The sequence below is a fragment of the Rhamphochromis longiceps genome, linkage group LG22 (genome assembly GCF_057381845.1).
Source record: "Rhamphochromis longiceps isolate RC_006_pf linkage group LG22, R_longiceps_female_GT1.1, whole genome shotgun sequence".
NCBI lineage: Eukaryota > Metazoa > Chordata > Actinopteri > Cichliformes > Cichlidae > Rhamphochromis > Rhamphochromis longiceps.
In genome coordinates, this window is record NC_140577.1 from 11,713,785 (window position 1) to 11,734,082 (window position 20,298).

General features: G+C 42.1%; 1 protein-coding gene across 1 annotated transcript; it reads right to left on the minus strand.

Annotated features, from left to right (window-relative positions):
* Positions 1-899: 899 nt before the first annotated feature.
* On the minus strand, positions 900-19,040 carry cratb (carnitine O-acetyltransferase b). Its single transcript, XM_085395441.1, has 15 exons — positions 18,634-19,040; positions 18,130-18,354; positions 17,237-17,355; positions 16,524-16,577; positions 13,438-13,603; positions 10,534-10,708; positions 5,494-5,584; positions 5,184-5,271; positions 4,999-5,099; positions 4,762-4,881; positions 4,058-4,180; positions 3,108-3,243; positions 2,936-2,998; positions 2,709-2,846; positions 900-1,744 (listed from the first exon to the last, which is right to left on the minus strand). Exons 1-15 carry the CDS (start codon positions 18,682-18,684, stop codon positions 1,538-1,540), a joined length of 1,857 nt encoding a protein of 618 aa, XP_085251567.1. The 5' UTR covers positions 18,685-19,040; the 3' UTR covers positions 900-1,537.
* Positions 19,041-20,298: the final 1,258 nt, after the last annotated feature.

The following is a 20,298-nucleotide window of genomic DNA, read 5'->3' on the forward strand; positions in this document are numbered from 1 at the left end:
CTCATACACCTCTCCACAAAGCCAGTCCAAATCCTCAAAAAGTGCTCAGCTGGATTAAGAGCTGGTGACTCAGATCATTTTCATACTCTTCAACCCATTCAGTGACCTCCAAGCTTTGGCGTTATGGAAAAGCCTCATGAGTCCAGGCCTGTTCAAAAAGGTTGCTGTATCCCGTCTGCAACTTCATGTTTCCCATTATTCTCAAATATTTTTTTGCACTTTTATACTTTGATCTGTATTTCTGAGCGTACCATTTATATGCATATAATTCTGTGATTTAAAGCAGGTTTCATTACCTTAAAATTGTGCAGCCTGTACAGGCCACCCACTGAGCAGCTTTATTAATTGTGCAGGATCACTTATGGCATGCAGCTTTGACAGGTCTTTCTACTTTAATTTTAATTTCAAACAGCTATTATACGGCCACAGACCCCTTCCCCCCTGACACTGGCCAGGAGTACCATCATCCTTGTAGAAAACACTCACATCACAATGAGATAAACTTATCACTCCAGATAATGTTGTATTGATTTGCAGTGACCCTTACCACTAAGGAGAACCACGTCAGCAAACTACCTCCCTTTAGCCTAGACTGAAGGGTCAGCTTTTCCTGTTATTCATCAGGTAGTGGTCTGCTATGACGGGTTGCATACACTATAGTTATTTAATGTACCTTTCATAAAGTAGGCAGCTCAGATGCTCTGCTGATGAGGTTTGAAAAGTTGAGATCTCATTGTGTCCAGATTTGAACATTGGAGGGGGCGCACTGGAGCAGAAATCAGATTGGGTGAAAAACTGCGATTCTGTGATGCCACTTTGCTGAAAAAGTGTCAGATTTTTAATGGAAATCCTCACTCTCATACTTTCTTTAACATGGACAAAATAATTTGAGTGAGAAATTATGTGAGCACAGGCTTTATTAACCAGTCCTGCAGGTTGAGTGCAGAACAAGATCCTCCAAATAAACAAACAACAAAAATTATGCTTATTCAAAATTCATCTCACGATCAGGTCGAGTTCAGACACAAAAACACCACATCACCCTCAATAATTCCTCTCCTCTGGTCCATTCAAACCACCTTTTTCACCTATTAAAAAAAAAAAAAATCCAACTTTCCCATTAATTCTGATGAAAAAGTGAAATGTGAAAGGTTGAAGGACACAGGTCATCTCACAAGTTGTACAAAGGAGTGCACGCGTAGACGTTTCCGATTAATGCTGGAGTGTCACATTGAGTCGTTTCGCTTTCATCGAGAGACGCTGTGGAATTTGATGCTTCGAAATGCAACGATGACGATGCAAATTTGACAGCTTAGAAAAAGATTTATCGCTTCACCCAAACTTTAAAGAAGCAACAAAAGAACCCGAGAGCTGCAGAGATCTTTTCCAGGCTCTCACACAATTAAATGCTCGAGTGAAGCGTGAGTAGCAAGCATACCCCCCCCCCCCCCAAAAAAAGCACCCCTACAAAAGTCGTACAAAATATTCTTTAGAGATAATGTTTGGCATCTTGCTGCTGGACGCTGTAGCAGCAGCTCTACACAGTAGGCTGCAACATCTCCTGCAGATGACACATGGTGTCCCTCAAAGTGCGAGCGAGTCTCTCTGCGTTAGTGTCCTCGCAGCAGTTAAAGGCCGTGATGGAGAAGTGGATGTGGTCTGCCTGAGAGTTGTAACAGACGGCGTAGCCGTCAGGAACGAGAGGACCGAAACACATCACGCTGTCCGTGTTGTTTGCAGGCATCTGAAGAGACAAGACAGGAGGGAGATCAATAATGGAACTGGGCCTTAAAGCTGGGCACACGTCATTAAAAACACACAAATCCTCAAATCTGAGTCTCAAAGTTCACTCTTCATCACGAGAACACTAAGGCTCACCAGACAGCTGATCTAGAGCTTCCAGTTATATCACATGATCTGTACAGATGCCAAGAGCTCAATTCTGCTGTTCTCATTTCATATCTACAGTGTTTTTAATTGCTCATAAAACATCAAATACGAGCACCTACATTTCAATGCGAGCTGGGCCGTGTTAACTTTGTTGACCAATAACATTCATCACAGTTATCATCAACTACCTCCTTTATGACTAAAATTAAATGAAAATTTGCCGTCACAATTTATGCTCCAACTGGTCAAAATCCACATAACCGGTGATCATAGCTGCTAACTGGAAACTTGTCATTATCTCAACAGCCAGTTGGGTATTTTTTCCTGAATCACACTCATGAGACAACACAACTTTGTCAAAGATAAGAAGGAGAAACAAAACAAATACATCGTTGAGTTCAACCAAGCAGCACAGATCCCCTTTAAAACTGTGCGAATCTGGAACATTCAGCTATACTGTACAAATGCTTTGATATATACTGTCATTTGAAAACTAAGGCATGCCAGAAAAAACCCCACAAACAATCAGGAGCTGACCCCGGGGCAAAAAAGAAAAAAAAAAACCTACAAAAATTCCACACATCTGACTGTCAACACCTAAAATGAGGAAGAGAAACAGATTCATTTTGAGGAAACTCCAAGCATCCATGTATGCGTGTGCTGCAAGAAATTCACAGGAACTTCACAGGAGATTATCTGGTAGAAAATTCCCTCTCATATAGCCACTATCATTTGACAAAACAACAACAACAAAAAAAATTCCCATTTCCTACTGAGCAACAGTGTAAATAACACCTCGAACAAAGACACACACACACCTGTCCTGTCCGGAGTTTAAAGTGTGTTGCTAGCCCGTAAGCCGTGTCCATGAAGATTTTGGGAATGCTCATGCCCTCCTCGATGGCCTGCAGCTTGAGCCCCAGCAGGTGGCGGTCAATGCCGTGTCCATTAAGTGCCTGAACAAATGAAACTCTTGTTTGAGTGTTTTTGAATCAGTTAATCAGCAGCTTTGAGATAAATGTTTTAACATTTATTTAACACTTACCGCTTCGGTCAGAGCCGAGTAGGCATCAACAGCTTCTCTGAACAGCTCCTGCTTTGCTTCCCGCTGCAAACCCCAAAAAATAAACACATTCTGAATCCAAGCTACAAAAATCCTCCAACAGTTCTGTTCCCATTCAGCGGGAGAACTTTCTCACAGGGTTTGTGCTTCTCACCGATACGGACGGATTATCAAAGGCCAGAATGAACTGGAGCCCCTGCTTGGTGGGTGAGCGGATGTACTCGGTCCTTCCTCCTCTAAACATCCTCTGAGTGGCGATATCGCAGGCAGAACAGACTTCACTGTGAACTCTGCAGACAAAAATAAAGCCAATATCAGAGACAATGCTGCTAACAGGTAGGTGTTCATCTCAAGTAAGTGCTGCACTTTAAAGACAAAGCAGAAAACAAAACTTAATGATTCTCACTCTTGTAGACAGTTAGCACATTCAGAATTTACAGAGAACTCACGTGTTACAACCAAGGTATGCAGAATAGCATCTCTGAACACACAACATGCATTCAGAAGCAGGCAGACTACAGCAGCAGAAGACCAAACCAGGTGAAACTCCTGTCAGCTAAGAGACAGAAACTGAGGCCCCAGTTCACAGGGGCTCACCAAAACTGAACAATAAGATGGGAAAAGTGTTTCCTGGTCTGATGAGTCTAATCTTCTGATGCAACATTTGGGTAGTAGGGTCTTAAACAACATGAAGGGATGGATCCATCCAGTAACAGCAAACTATACCTAATAAAGTGGCCGATCAGTGTAAATCAGTCACTCCAATTACTCCAACAGAACTCATCCGATCAAGTCCAGGTATCAAACAAGGCGTTAGATTACCAGGTGGACTGGTGTGAGTGAAGAGGAATCTATTTTATGATCAGTCGGTTCACAAAGCAGCTAAATGGGTCAGTTTTGGACATTACCAGTTATTTAATAAAGTAACTTTCCCTCTCTAATGCAACGGGGTTGAAGTAAAAAAAACTACAAATGCCATCTGATCCAGTCTGAGACTAACCACAGCACAGCAGGAAATTCTAACAGCAGATTAAAAACAAACAAACAAACAAACAACACACAAAAAAAGAAAAAAGAAAAGAAAAGCAGATTGCTGGCACTGACCTGTAGTAGGCGAGCTGCAGGGCGACCTGGATAAAGGAGTTTGGGCTCATCTGGTGCTGCTTTGGAAGATTCTTGCCAAACTTCTTGAAGTTGAACACATTAACGTCGAGGTCGTTGATCAGGCTTCAACAAATTCAGGACAAACATTTGCATTTGTGCTGATTTTATGTTTAAAGTCAAGGTTCAATTAGCAGCTTTAAATAAGCTTTCAGACAGCAGTGTAGAGAGGAGGTGGGAAATCACTAGATTATGTGACAGAAAGTAAACAAAGTTTACTTCTACCTACTTTTACTCACTATTTTAAACATTTCCATATAATATTTTTAAGTCCCGTTGAACTCCACACTGCACGTAAGAAAAAGCTTTATTCCTCAATCATATTTTGGCATCTGAATGATTTGAGAGAGCTCTGAAATTGCACAGGACCATATAAAAAGCTTGGCATCTGACCAGGACAGCAGTGGATTATGAAGAATGACTTTACAGTTATCCACAGAGGCATTATTTCCATCAAGGTTACATAAACACAGCAAAGATAAATCTGTTTACACTCCTGCGGCCTTCTTTTAGAGCAAGTTCTCTCCACCTCTGTCAGATTTCAGAGCAAACACAAACATGCAGCTGATGGTGTGCGGAGAGGTCAGCGCGCTGCAGAGCTCAGCTCAGAGTTTAAGTTAAAAAAAAAAAAAAAGTTGGGAGCTTACATGTCAAGGTTCTGCTTGGCGTGCTCGATGTCCCTCTTGATTTCTCGGTCTATGTGAAAGTAAAGCTTCTTGGGCATTGGTAGCGGGAGCAGCGGCGCCCTCTTTGTGTCCGGTTTCTCACTGCAGACAAGAAAAAAAAAACGTAAACACTCAGAGCAGACACCCCATCATTCTCCACCTCAGCTCAATTTTTCTTGACTAATTCAGCACATCTGCAGTTTCATTCCAACATCTCACCAATACTCGATCACATGATCCAGCAGCGTCGCTACAGGCGGACCCTCGGCCGTGGCTTGCTCATACAGAAGACCCCACGAGCCGTCCTCGCCGACCACAAACTGTTCAAACACAGACACGAGTCAGCACTCTGCATCAGCTGCTCTAAACAAGCCATCTCTCGCCATTCACGTGCGCATTCCCACCTGAAGCGTTTTGTCAAACCAGCGGTTTCCGCTGTTGGAGAACGTCCCGCCGCCATGAAGGACCTGCGCGGCCTTGCGGCTCGCATACCTGTCAATTAAAGTGGTTGCACAAGCGATTCTTCATGAGCTCACACGCAGAAAACCACAGAGAGTGCACAACATTTAAATGGAGCAATAGCTCAAATACGGGTAGTGATAATTGTGCAGTGTTTCCAAACCTCCATAAGAAACAATAATATCTGCACAGACAGCATTACTCAACTGATTTAGCAAACACAGAAATACTCGGTGTGTGTGTGTGTACACATACTTTTCATCTGATATCCTCATGACTGGAGAATCCAGACACAAGGAGAAAAGTCCCGTCTCTATCATCCGCACCGATTCCTGGTTCAGTTTATCTGATACACACAGAGACCGTGTCGTTTAAACCCAATCAACTCGTCTCCCACATGTAGCCGTTATTTATATGATGCCCAAAAATTGTTCCTGCTTATTGATTGCTTCTCCTTATTTTCTGTTAAGTATTGTTTGTTGGTGCTGCTATCACTAGGATTATTTCCCCATTTGTTTATTGTTTTTATTTTATACTATAGAACACGTTTTCATACTTGTTCTCATACATAATGGTATGTTTATATTTGTATGCACCAAAACAATCTACAACTTCAGTGAAAGCAACGACTAATTGTATCACAGACGTAAAGAAGTCATTGTGGAGGACCTGCTGTTTGTGCGTGGCAGCCAATGAGAAGAGAGCTGCCTTAAGGTTCTCAGATGAGAGGTGAAACGTCTTCAAGCAACTTAAAGAAGTCCAGACGCTTTTCTTTGCAAGCTCCTTTGACTCCTCTTTCTACAGTTCCATCTGGTTTCCGAGTTTGACACAACAATCTCACATTTTTCTGTTTTTGCATTTATCAAGTATTAAAAGGAGTTAAAATAAAAAGAGTCAAACTATTCGACATCATCACTCCTCCTGTCCTTTGCCAGCTCGTACGGTTATTAACATTTCTCCTCTATCAGCTCCTGCACTGTCCGTACACACTCTGCCTCTTCTGTCCCAAACTACTGTTTTATAACTTAATGACTTACTTGAAAATAAATTTCTTTCCCTTTGAGGGGCTGCACCACAGTATTAAATAAATGAGGATAATTTTGAGCTGTGAATCATGCAAAACTACTTCAGCAGACTCCAAGTATGAAAATAACAAGATGGAAACACAATGATTCCAACTTTCGGTCATTTTAAGTGTCTGAGAGTTTCGTCCATCACCAACATTTCAGTTTTTCCAACCAAGATTGATTATTGGGTTTCTGCTGATGCAGGCATAAAACATTTAACACTTAAAACTGCTTTGAGACATGTAATGGTCTTAAACACCAAAAAGACCAAGGAGATCATTGTAGATTTCCGGAAGAGGGGTCATAACAACCATCTGCCTCTCTTCATTGGCAGTGAGGCGGTGGAGAGGGTGAGCAGTTTTAAATTCTTGGGGGTAACTGTGACCGAGGACCTGTCCTGGGGCAACCATATCACCTCAGTTGTACGGAAGGCCCAACAGCGCCTCTACTACCTGAGGAGACTGCGGAGCGCACACATTCCCAGATCTCTGATGTTGAACTTCTACAACTGTGCCATCAGCAGCGTTCTGACGTATGGATTTCTAGTGTGGTTCCCCAGCTGCACCAAGGCCGATCAGCAAGCACTCCAGCGGGTGGTGAAAGAAGCTGGCAGAATTATTGGAACAAGTCTGCCAGAGATCAGTAATATCTTCCCCACTCGCTGTCTGAGGAGGGTGCACAGTATCCTGCGGGACCAACATCACCCTGCGCGCCACCTTTTCCATCTGCTGCCCTCAGGGAGAAGGTACAGGTCTATACAGGCCAGAACATCCAGACTGGCCAACAGCCTGTATCCACAGGCAGTGGCGTGTCTAGAAAATTTTTGTTGGGGGGGCCAGGTAGGGGCACAGATTTGGAGAAGGGTGGCAGATTTAATTGGCAGATAATGTTTAAAAAAAAAAATTCTACCAACCCTTAACCATAATTCAATAATCCTATAAACCTAATAACCAAATGCACTTTTAACTCTTATTAGAATGAGATTTTAACCACTACGGTGCAAAGTTTTTAGATACTGCGTTGATAAAGTACAAGAGATACAATCAGTGCTTTGTCAGTGTTTACTCAGCATTCAAGGACAGCAATATTTGCATAGTATTTTTACTGACATATAGTGCACATATGTTTTGGGCAAAAACATTTTTGAAAATTAAAATACGAACATTTGTAACAAACAATTGACAAATTAGCCAGTTCCAATGCAAAACTTTATCTGCCTGTTAAAAAAAGAAGATAATCTTCTCACAAACTGGTGTTTGATTTTGAAACAGGAAAAAAGTGGGGAAACAAATGAAAAGACTAACATTTGAATAAAACCTGAAAGCAAGTAAATACTTTCTATGCTGCCTTATGGTAAACTTTGGTAATATTGATAAAGAACAACACTGGCTGATGATAAAATCCAGTCAGCTGGCATGGTGACACTGCCAGTATTAACCTGCAGGGCTGGACTGGGACAAAAAAATCGGGCATTTTCACTACAGACCGACCCACCAGGTAGTAAAGCCATAAAGACTTTGAATGAAAACAAATGCTGTTGTGACAGTGATGTACAGTCTTGTTGGTATATGTATGATTTCTATACATTTTACGTCAGATAAAAACTTTGGTTGTAAGATTTAGATAATTATTTAATAAAAACTAGGTATTTTAAATGAGAATAAGAAAGAAAAGTATTTCTTTGTGCCCACCTTTCCCTGTTAATGCCCTACCTGGCCCCCTGGCAAAACTTTGCTAGACCTGCCCCTGCACAGTTACCAGCTGTCAGCTACATAAAAAAGGATCCTGGTGTTATTTATCTCTCAGAAACAGTTGATAACTTCAACTCATTCATGTCACCTAAAAGGTAAACCTGTTTCTCCATCACCTGTTCAGCTCTGATGATTCAGTAAGGACATCTCCTGGTTTCATCTTCATGTTTCCCTCTCACCACATATCTAAACAGACATCATGACCAGCAGCTTTACAGCTGTGGCTCCAGCAAACATCAGCTGATACTAGAAATTAATATTAAATACATTCTAACAACAGCTGATCAAGCTTAAACGTGCTGCTGTTGTTTAGCGCAATATCTGCTGGTTTCCTCTTTCTGGCGCAAAGTGGGCGATAAACAAACAAGAGAGAAAAGCCGATCAGCTGATCATTGATCAGTTTCATGATTGAAGTAGCAACAGGAGAGGGAGGGGGAGAGAATGAAAGAAGAAGAGGCAGCTGTGCAGCGTAACGACAGAATAACTCCAGCTTTGTGTCTTTTTTTCATTATAGCGAAAGTTCGGGACAAACTGCGTCTCTTCTCAGCTCAATACGAAACGTGTAATATTTTCTCTGATTGAGGGACCATTCCATTTTTTTTAAGGAGCCGTTGGCAACTCTACTAACCTTATGAATAAAATAAAGTTCACTATCAGTAACATCATAGCACCCACCCAGCTGTATAAAAACTCCGTCAAACTGGCTAGAACGCAGTATGAGTTATTGCAACTGACAGTAAAAAGTCAGCAACATGAAAATAAACTCCACCTAAACTTGGTTTATATCTGACCCAGATAGACTGCAGGTCATAACTTCTTACCTGAAGTTCAGTTCACCTGACACTCGGACTGGCGGCTGCTTCGGGTCTCTCCTCCTGCCTCCCCTTCCCTCATCCACCTGTTGCCTCTGTGGAAGCCCCGCCATAGCCACCACCAAACAACGGAGTTATTTCTACACATCGACCTGCATCTGGCCAATCCACCACCTCTCATTGTTCATGCCATTACAAAAAAAATAAAAAATAAGTCACTGGGGATATGCCCGATGGCCAGTCCAGCTATGTTAACCTGCAACCAAATTTGCAGCTCCATACAGCAATGTTACAACTTAGATTATATCTTATAACTCATAACTCTTATGTTAGCTGCCCTCAGTAGCATACTGTCTGAAATATTCCACAGCTGCAATAATTCTTTAAGTGTTATTTTTTTCCTTGGTATTCTAATTTCACCGAAGTTTACTAAACTCAACAAACTTGATATTACTTACCGGGACATTTATTCTGTCCTCATTTTCTTTCACCGAAAAATTGTTTCCTGCAGTGCCGTCTTTCGTGCTTGGCTCTCCTACCTTTGCTAACGTGATGCGCATAGCGCAGAAGCGATGCTGCAGTCACTTACACTCGGATATCTGAGCGTCACCGTGAAAACATAATCGGACATTTGATATTTGATTGAATTTTATTGTTTTGCCTTTGGGGTGGCACCTGGGGTGGCCAGTCTGGTTTGGGGGGTGGCCTGTGCCCCCCCAGGCCACGCCATTGTCCACAGGCTGTGAGGCTCCTGAACTCTCTGCCCCCCTCTCACGGACAATAACCATATCCAACTTCTTAATAGCAATGAACTGGTCTGCATTGGTGCATCATATCTTTATTCTCTTCCCCCTCCTGCCCCCCCCCCTCTTTCTTAAATAGATAACTATCATATCTGATATCATATCTCACAGTACAATAATATTGAATGGGTTGCATTGTTGTATTTTGTCATGTTTCTCAGGTCTTTGTCTGAATTTCTACGAACATTATTGCTAAGGATTGTCTTATTGCATTGGAGTCACACTGGGTTAAATATGTACACTTGGGTTTTAAGGGGTATTTATTATTTTCTTCTTTTTTTTGGGTTGTATGGAAGCCCCAAACGCAATTTCATTGTTCTTGACAATGACAATAAATAAATAAATACTAAATACTAATCAATCCATCATTAAACCAGTGTTAGGTCTAAAAACATGAAGAGTTCTGATCACTGAGCTGCTCCAAGTACACAGCACCCTCTCCTGTCTCCTATGTGTAGTTAGGTTTCTACAAAGCAGATGATAAAACCACTGAGTTGGAAGGTCTCATTATCTAAAATCTATAATTAGGTAAAAATTAATAAAACGCCTCCTTTGGCCACCACCTTCAAGCTGCTCTAAAGGAACCTCAGATATTGTGACGTCATTTCAAGCACATCAGAAAAATGGATGCGAGGGCGTATCCTATGCTACTCTAACACCAGCAAAGCTTCACCAACATCAGGGGATGTTAATCCTACAGTCAGAGCTTGGCATGTAGACGTTTCTCACATTTGTATTTTCTTAAACTGAGCCATTAACAGATCAGTTTTGTTTGCTCTCTTAAAATAACCGAAAACAGCAGCAGCTTACAGTGAGATAGCAGTCAAGTAGTAAGCACCGGCTTGCGTGTGTGGTGATCTACCTCTCAGCAGGCGGTTGTAAGCCTCTCCCCATGTGTGGCGGTGCTCGCTGGTCAGGATGCCCATCGGCTCCTTGTCCGTCTTCCAAGACTGAGACCTGATCCTGAGCAGCTGCCCGTGGATCTGACTCTCAGTCATCCGCGAGCCATCGCTGTTATAAACCTCCAGCTGGAAGAACTGGGAGTAAGAGGAAAACCATGTCAGTAAGATCAAAGTTTTTAAAAGCAATACAAAACTAAAAGCGGGGGCATCTTTCGATTACTAAGCTGCACTAAGTGCTTTTTACAGTCACAAAAAACCCTTCAAATCCACAGAAACACCAACATTTACAGTTATCAAAAAAACCAAACAAGTTCAGAGCTGAGACGATAAAATCTGAATTTCTGTTAAGCAGTTTAAGTTCTTTGAGGGTTTTCCTGTTCTGCCTTTTACAAAAACAAAAAGAATTGTCACCTGAAAAATATCCTCAAAAGTCCATCAGAAAACCGAGGCTCAGTGGATGAAAGCACTTTTTTTTGACGAGTACATTTCTAAAGAAATAAATAAATAAAAAATTCTCACTGCATCATTTTAATCTCTAAGAAAGCACTTTTGGGTTCTGGTTGCTTGTTGTTGGGATTATTAATCTCCATATGAATGAAGTTACACCTCACAGCTGGTTTAGTTTACTCTTTTCTGCAGGCAGCAGTCTCTGAACACCACTGTCATCAGCGTCACGCCTGACTAGTGGCAGAGCTACTTCCTGCCGGGACTCTCATGTATCCAAGCTGTAACCTTGCAACATCTCTGACCCCTGACCCGATTGTTCTTGGCTGAGGTGCTGAGACGGGGCGCTCCAGTCTGTACTGCGCCCCGCCCAGCAGCTGTTTCAGCAGACGATGCCCAGCCCCACACGTGCAGAGCAGCACAGGACTCTCTGGGTCCTGTATTTATATCCAGAGACTTTCTTGGCCAACGTGGCAAAGACCAAGGAACTGATCGTGGACTTCAGGAAGACCAGGAAACACTTGACCCCTGTTTCAATCCAGGGGGTCAGTGTTGACATTGTGGAGGACTATAAATACCTTGGAGTACACATTGACAATAAACTGGACTGGGCTAAAAACACCACAGCACTTTACAGGAAGGGCCAGAGTCGTCTCTATTTTTTGAGGCGACTGAGGTCCTTCAACATCTGCCAGAAAATGCTGAGGATTTTCTATGAGTCTGTGGTGGCCAGTGCGATCCTCTATGCTGTTGCATGCTGGGGGAGCAGGCTGAGGGTCGCAGATGCCAACAGACTTAATAAACTGATCCGTAAGGCCAGCAATGTTGTGGGGATGGAGCTGGACTCCCTCAAGGTGGTGTCGGAGAGGCGGATGCTGTCCAAGATAAAGACAATGTTGGATAACACCTCCCACCCACTCCATGACATGTTGGTCAGTCACAGGAGCACGTTCAGTGAGAGACTGAGATTACCGAAAAGCACCACTGAACGACACAGGAAATCATTCCTGCCTGTGGCCATCTCCCTGTACAACGCATCCACTTAACACACTGTTTGCTGCTACAACTACACGTTTCTTTTCCAAATATTTATTTATAAGTGACTTATGTATGTATGTATGTATATATATGTATATATTGTACTATTCTTAGTTAGCGTATTGTCTGTCTTGTCTTAATGTTGGTTTAAAATGGAGCACTGTAACAAAAAGTAATTTCCCCCAGGGATCAATAAAGTATTCTGATTCTGATTCTGATTTAGTCACACTGTGTCTCCAACTGAACATTTCTAGGATACTCTGGGTCGACGTGTTCATCAGAGGGCGCCACAACAACACAGCACAGCTGCACTCGTCCATGAAAGGAGAACAATTCCTCGACAGATCAGAGTCCATGCAAATAATGCTGACTGGATCACATTCAGTCATACCTCAGATTAAATGGTGTGCATATACATATAGATTTTAACTTGAGCTACAAAATGTATTTAAAAACACAAACTAGCATTTGGCTTACTAGTATACAATAACTCCGCTTACTGTCATCAGTCCAGAGTGAGAGCTGATGTTGTACTTGTGGCTAATAAACCCTGTAGAAACAGACTAAATAAAAAACAAACTATTTCTATCACTTCTCTGCTGCAGCTCCGCCAAACTTGACGCACTGCAAATGAGTCACGCCCTACATCAATTAAAGTCACTTTGGCAGCAGAAGGCCTTTTCAGTAAATCTGTTAACCTTTGAAAAAAAACTGAGCCACAACAGGAAGCGCCAGAGGTGAACATCCAGGATATTTTGTTAATTTTGGACGCTGCGTCTTCTGAAAGATGAACAACTTACTAACCTACAATAAAAAGTACAGTAGATGTGAGTATGCAGTAGTCCTTAGTCATTATGAAACACTGTGTAGATTTAGTATATCTCATTTCATGCTTTTTTCCTTTCCAGAATCAAACATGTTTTCATGGTTTAAGAATTCCTGTGATAAAAAGTAACAGATGTCTGAAATGCTAAGAAGCATGCTTTTAAACACTTCTCTTCCTTTCTCTAATTACCCAACTGAACTCAATGTTGAATCAGACATCTGCTGACTGGTTCTCCACTTATGTGCAGATACTTTACAAACTAAATAAGCTTCTCTTTTAATCAAGATGTAGATGAAATATCCACATACAGCCAGCAATCACTAGATAAAACAACGATCTCGTGGGATAATGTGCTGCCAGAGTACTCAATGTTCAGAAGAAAGCTTCCTGTACGATCACGTGACTTCTGTTTGCAAAAATTGGTGTATCAACAATCAACTTGGAGTTTAAGAAACACAAAAAGCAGCTTCAGATGTGATTGCACAAGACTCGACTTGACTGGCAACACAAGAGACTATCTAAATCCATCTTCTGCCACCTGTCAGGCACGACTCACCTGGTAGTTCCTGACGACAGTGATGTGCGTCGGCGAGCGGCGGGAGCGGCCGTAGTGAGCAATGTAGTCGTGTTTGGGGCCGGGGATCCTGCAGGAGGAGAAGAGGAGCGGGTAGAGCTCCTTGCACAGGGGCTTCCTTCGCATGAACTCGACCGGCAGCTGCCCGCTGACAGACAAAGAGAAACACGTCAGTCATTATTGTTTTTTTCCCCCCCATCCTTTGCTTTCCTCAGTCACCCTCTCTGGTTGTTTCCCCTAGTAAGATGAAACCCTTAATCCGCCCCTTCTGCTCAGCCATGTTTTGAACAATGAGCGTATACTTATAGCTGCCGCCTCTTCAAGACAGTCACTTAATGACTGCCTGCACCTACAAAGACATGGGTTACCCTCTTCTTGACTGCACCCTGCACTAGTTGAATACACCGAGGGACAATGAATAACATCTCTGTGCGGGATCGCTGATCATCTCACAACTGTGCAAAGAATAAAGACACCCATCAGTTTTAGACCTGCTCATTGCACAGGACCTCACCTGATAAGACGCTGCACCTACTGTAGCTCTGTCAGCAGGCAAAAATGCAGACTGTGAAAGTCTACAGACTTCTAACATGTCTCATTAGGACACTGGAGAATCTGATGGCTTATAACTGACTATTTAATTAAAGTAATGTATAACAGACATTGTTAGTGTCCACTCTTTCAGCGGGAGCCACAGTGGTGTTTAACAATCAGAGCAATTCAATTAAAAACAAACAAACAAAAAGCCAATTTTGTATAAGGTGACAAAGTACAAGTAGGTCCTGTTTTAGGATTATATATGAATGCTTATAGAGCAAGAAAAAAGGTAAAATACTTTTAGAAAAGAAAAAATCTAGATTTTTTTTTACTGATGTTCATCGGGGGAAATGCAAAGACGTTAAATAATATTAAAACATCTCAGACCCTCCTGCTCTTCCAAACAGAGATCCAAGGGAGAATCGATTGGTCAGCGGACAGTGATTTCTACCCGTTCATCTCCAAACTGTAACCTCTCTACAGCACAAGTTACCATGCTGATGCACCCTGTTAAGTGGACTACCTTCATAATACAGAAAACCAGGCTTGACCCTAAGGTTATTCGGAAAAACCCAAATTCTGCTTCCCGGTTCAGGCCGGGTCATTCTGATCCCGACTTCTTCCTAAATCAGCCAGTTAAAAACGTTCCTCTTCCAGCTAGTTTAAATCTTATCTCCCTGTTAGAGTTTAAACTATTGCTGCTGAAGTCCACAGACTATGATAAAGGCGTCCCTCACTGATCAACACAAGGCCCCCTGATTGTTACTCAGCACTGTAACACCAATTTTAATCTTACAGGATGCATGACAACAAAATAAAGTGCAATGTGATAAAAGAGTTCAGATCAGAAATGCACAGCAGCAGAAACTTTCTATACTCAATAGTTCAGAGTTTGTGCAGTGGGAATAGAGCAGAGAGTAGCTATGAAAATGAGAGCGAAAGACAAGGAAGAGGAAAAAACTTTTTGGAGTTTAAAAATTCAGAGCTATGCTGAATGCGCCGACACTGAAACACCTTTTTCATGCTTCATTCGGGGAGACAGAGACTCCAGCAGACGTTGCAGCACTGAGCTGCAGATTCTGTTACAATATGTGCAGGCGAGTACATTTAGACGCAGATTAACTTCATGCACCAGAGAAAACACAAGGCGATGCCAGCCGAGTCAAAGGTCACGGCACAAAAATAGAAGCGAATAAAACCAACTGCAGCACCGCAGCTTAAACGCTGTCAGAGGATTACTGCAAAGTCTGACACCAGTACAGAGCCTGTGATTCCCCCGGGTAATAACCAGCTCCATAAGCTCTAAAGGGAATAACTGTATTTTACTATAGTAACCCCCCAACCCCACCACACAGCAGAGAGACTGGGCACCAGTAAATATGACTTGTATAGCAGCTTGTACTTGATCTGCACTATAAAGTGTGACATATTTTCGTTTTTATTCCACTGATTTAATCTGGCATCTGTGTATAGCTTACAGGCTAAACACAGAATACGTGAACACAGAGTGGGAGAGTGAACCAAAAGAAAAGGTGTTTGATTGAACCTCTGTGTAAAAGTCACTGCCATTTTACAGACTTTGGTTCATGGGTTTCAACCAAATGAAAGCTCCTCTTTTACAAGAACGAAAGTTTTAAGTTCTCACTTTCATTTTCTTTCAAACATTAACAAAAAGCCTGAAACAGCTTTTTGTTTTTAACACAACATTAGTTAAATTACTATCAATGAAAGAAATGAGTCTGAGAGTCATATTTATAGAAATATTTTTACGTGATTGTTATGTATTCAACTTCAACTGCGACAAAAACAATTGAGCTACACACTCATCTGCCACTTTACTAGTTACGCCTGTTCAACTGCTTGTTAACGGAAGTATCTAATCAGCCAATCACATGATAGAAATTCAACGCATTTAGGTATGAGGACACAGTGAAGACGATTTGGTGAGCATCAGAGTGAGAAAGAAAAGTGATTTAAATGACTTTCAACATGGCTGGCCTGAGCATTTCAGAAACTGCTGAACTGCTGGGATTTTCCCAGACAAACATTTCTAAGGTTTCCCAAGAAAGAAAATATCCAGCGAACAGCGGATCTCTGGGAGAAAATGCCTTGTGAAGGCAGAGGTCAGAGAAGAATGGCCAGATTGGTTTAACCTGATAGTGACTCAAGACAACCACTCATTACAACCAAGGTATGCAGAAGAGCATACCTTGTGAGAACTTGAAGCAACAGAAGATCACACATGGCATGCTACTACATCAATATGGTCAGAAATCTCAGAGAAATGTTTCCAGCTCCTTGTTCAATCTGTGCTGTGAAGCATTAATGCAGCTAGCAAGCTGTATTTAATAAAGCGGCCAGTGAATGCTCGCTGAAAACTTTTGACTTTCTATTTTCATTGGAGACAATGCTGTTACTTTTTGTACTAGTGTCCTCATCATTTTTAGCCTTTAGAGCAGAAAAGGGAAGTCCTGCCATGTCCATACTGATCACTGATCTGCTCCAAATATGTTCCATAAATTAAGACTCACGTGTTTATTTTGGCCTTAAAGTCCAGAACGGCTGCAATCAGTCTGGACGCAAACCTGCAGGGAAACAGACACGAAGCGGTTCTATAAACACAAATCATATTCAGCTAAACAAAGCAGCACGATGAAACCTCAGAGATCATTAATGGCATGATTCATGTTTTTTTTTCCCCCCTTTTCAGGCGATGAGATCTAAAGAATTTAAGTGAAACGGACCCCCTTTTCAGTCTCACAGATGCGGCCTATTCGGTTTATGCGTCTGTCTTTTGAAAGAAGTCAACAGAGGCAGTAACGACTTTGGCACACAGAGGAGCAGGACATCATGTTGCAAGCTTTAAATGATAAAAATAAAAACAGCAGGTGTGAGTATCAGGATCATAAGTGCATGATGACACAGCAACACTTAACTAAACCCTTTTGCTTCTGTGTCCTTTAACACTTCTGTTGTGTTTACACACTCAAAGTAATACAAAGATCTGTTGCTGCTGTTGTACTGAAATCTAAAAATGGCTTACACGCTATGAACTGTGAGGCTTTGAGTGTTCAAAATACATACACCGCGGGCCAACACATCTTCAGCGTTGAGATGCTGATGTTAACTTTGTGAGTTAACATCAGCATCTCACCCTTTAATGTTTAATTTTACGGGTTTCTGCACCATCACTTCCACATAGCTGTTCTCTGCCGTCTCTCTACATCAGTTTATGTAGACTCACACCAGCTGGCTCCTCCAGTCATTAAAATCTCTGCGGGGCAGAGAGATAGCCGCGTTCGAGTGCACGGGCAGAGGCTGTCTGCTCTCCAAGTACGCCCGCTGCACCCACCAGTCCGAGATCTGCAGGGGAGACCAAAGGAAGGGCACGGAAATCAGCTCTGAAGTTCAAAAAAAGGACCAAAACCACAAAGGCACTGATTTTTGTTTTTACTGGAGTCTGTGTGTGTGTGTGTGTGTACCTCAAAGCTTTTTAACAGACTTTTGCTGCAAAGTTAAGTCACAGACAAGAAGCAAGACATGACTCTTCTTTGATTCTCGGCAATAGGGTATACGTTTTAACATTCCCTAAACTTTGAAATAATAAGTTTGTTTAATGCAGAACAAGAGCTAAATACATACAATATCATAAAGTAATGCTTATTTTAGTGATTGTTTTTAATCGATAGGGGGGAAAAAAAACTATTTTGAAACACTGTTTTGCAACGTAGTGTAGGTATACACTGAGGGGAAAATGGTGATTCACATGGCCTCACTGACATTGGGCAACAGAAGACTGGAAAAATGCTGCTTGGTCTAATAAGTTCATTTCTGAAAACAGTTACCCAGCTTATAAACCATCAGATCACACATTTAGGCTTGCACAGAAGCTGTTTTTCCTCAACCATTATTAATTTACTGATTTTTTTTCTCTATTTATTGAGAGAAAACGTCCAAACCATCAAAACATCACAAAATTAATGTTTTGTCTACAAGTGGTCAACAAGTGGTCAATAATCAAATAATCAGGGCATTTTTGAATAAGTTATTCTAATTAACTGATTCTGAGGGGCTCGTGTGGGAGTCACCAATTGATTTTTCATTGATTCTTTCCCCTTCCGCTACTCTGCTACACACCCAGTTCTTGTTGAGTCTGGCTCTCTTCTCCAGACCCTCCTGCAGCTGTGTACCAAGCCCGGCCGGCCGGCCGAAATCGTGCACTATCCTACGGGTGTGGCTCAGCTCCTCGAGGGGCAGCAGGGGCTCCAGCGCCCGCAAGTAGCCCTGTAGGGTTTGGGCCAGAGGAGGCACCGGCTGTGGGGGCACCGAGGAGAAGAAACACAGCTCCTGCCTCAGGGAAACCTGCAGGTGGAAGGTGAAGAGGTGAAATAGAGTTCCTCATTTGAAAATGCTGAAAGAGCAGTAAGTGCATGTGAGCACAGTGCAGGAACTTCCTCAGAGGTTTGACCAAATGCCAGAGAGTGCAGGGCGTTTCAAGAAAAGGAGTCAAAGATATGACAGTGGAAGCAACACCCGCTGCTTCTTGTCCGTTTATCATCCGTTTCTGCTCACGCAGAGAGAGTATAACAAGGCTTCAGCGTTTTAGCATGACAGCAAGTGTGAAAACAAACGTCGACTCACCCGGGACAGCCATGCTCTGCAGGTCCCTGAGTGAATGTTCCTAAAAATCATCTTTCCTCGCGTCACAAATCCGCTCCGTGTTCAAAGGTGTGACACACAAAAAACCCAGATGGGCCTTTTTAGCTCACGACAACTTCTGCACAGTTCGCGCGAGGTCAGACGGGCAAAATGAAGCCCGGACCTCCTCCTACTTCTCCACGATGGCTGCAGAGCACAGTCCTCATCGCTCGACACGCATTAAGTTTGAACTCGTTTATATTTCGGGAGAAAAACCGAGCACAGCCTGCCCCTTCCTTCGAGCCGAGGACACGCGAACCCTCACGTACCGTGCAGAAGTGACAAACTGGCGCACGTGCGGACGTGAAAATGTTTCCGTAAACAGCTACGTGACCGAGACAAAGGGCGCACTGCCGCCCCCGTCCACGGGGTGTCGCTGTTAGGCTTGATGACCTCACAAAGGGCGGGTTTGTTCGACATTGTAACCCGAGACTACATAAAAACATACCTGATACCACTTTTTACAGCTGCGAAAATGCAACAATAATCGTGTATTTTAGTATTATTTTCTGAATCGTCTTCTAACATCGTATTTTATTAACTTTATCTACTGGAGGTAGTGCAGGTAACTACAAGAACAAGGTTAAATGCAGTGTTCTTGATGTCACACTCACTCACACAGAGGTCATTAATAAATAAGACTACGATCAAGAGGTGATTTCATGACACCGACATAGCATACATGGCTTGAACAGACTACACTGAATCCACTCTTGAATTTGGGTACCATGTCGTAATCGGGTATCCTAATCATAAAAAAAATGCTAGTAAGGGACGCCATCATTAGGGTGAGCCTGTCAGAGAAACAGCGAAAATTTATGAGTGACCAAATCAACAGTCTGGTTTGTTTTTAGAAAGAAGCTTGGCAACATCACAACATCTAACAAAATCTTGAGAGGGATGCAGGTCATTTTCAAGGTCTACAATCAACAGATGCTGTCATGAAGGTACATACAGAAGGTTTACAACAATGTGTAAACTATTGATTACATGTTTGAGCAGGCAACTACAGGCCACAAGGCTAAAAGGAGCAGCACGGGTTTAGTTCCTTCTCCTACCGCATAAGCAACCCAAGGGTTTCTCAAGGCAAAGATATGATATATTCTTGAGTGGTCTGAACCCAACACAGCATTTTCAGTTATTCACTACAGGTGGATGTAGTAAAGACCACAAAGTTTTGTCATTTGAGTTTAGCCTTAGCCTTCCTTTTCATTAGTTTGACTTTTATTTTTAATTATTATTATATTTCAGAGGATATTATTCAGAGGTGCACTTTTCAAAAGTTCACATTGATGTAAACATCCAATAAAAAGCACCATGACATGACATAAATGTAATAACAAATTTGACCAAAGTGAAAGACATTTTCCATAAGTGTTTTAAATTTGACTTTAGTTTTTGTGCTCACAAAATCCTTTTGGTTAGTTTTCATTTTGCCCAACAGACTGCTGATTTCACTCCTTGTTTAGGATTCTTTATTCTTTTTAGGTAACTAAAATAATCTCAGCTGTAGTTTATTGAGAACAATGTGTCTGCAAGGCAGTTAATCGTGTGTTTGCGCAGAACCCAAAGAATCCAAAAAGATTTCAAACCCTAAAAACGCAAGAG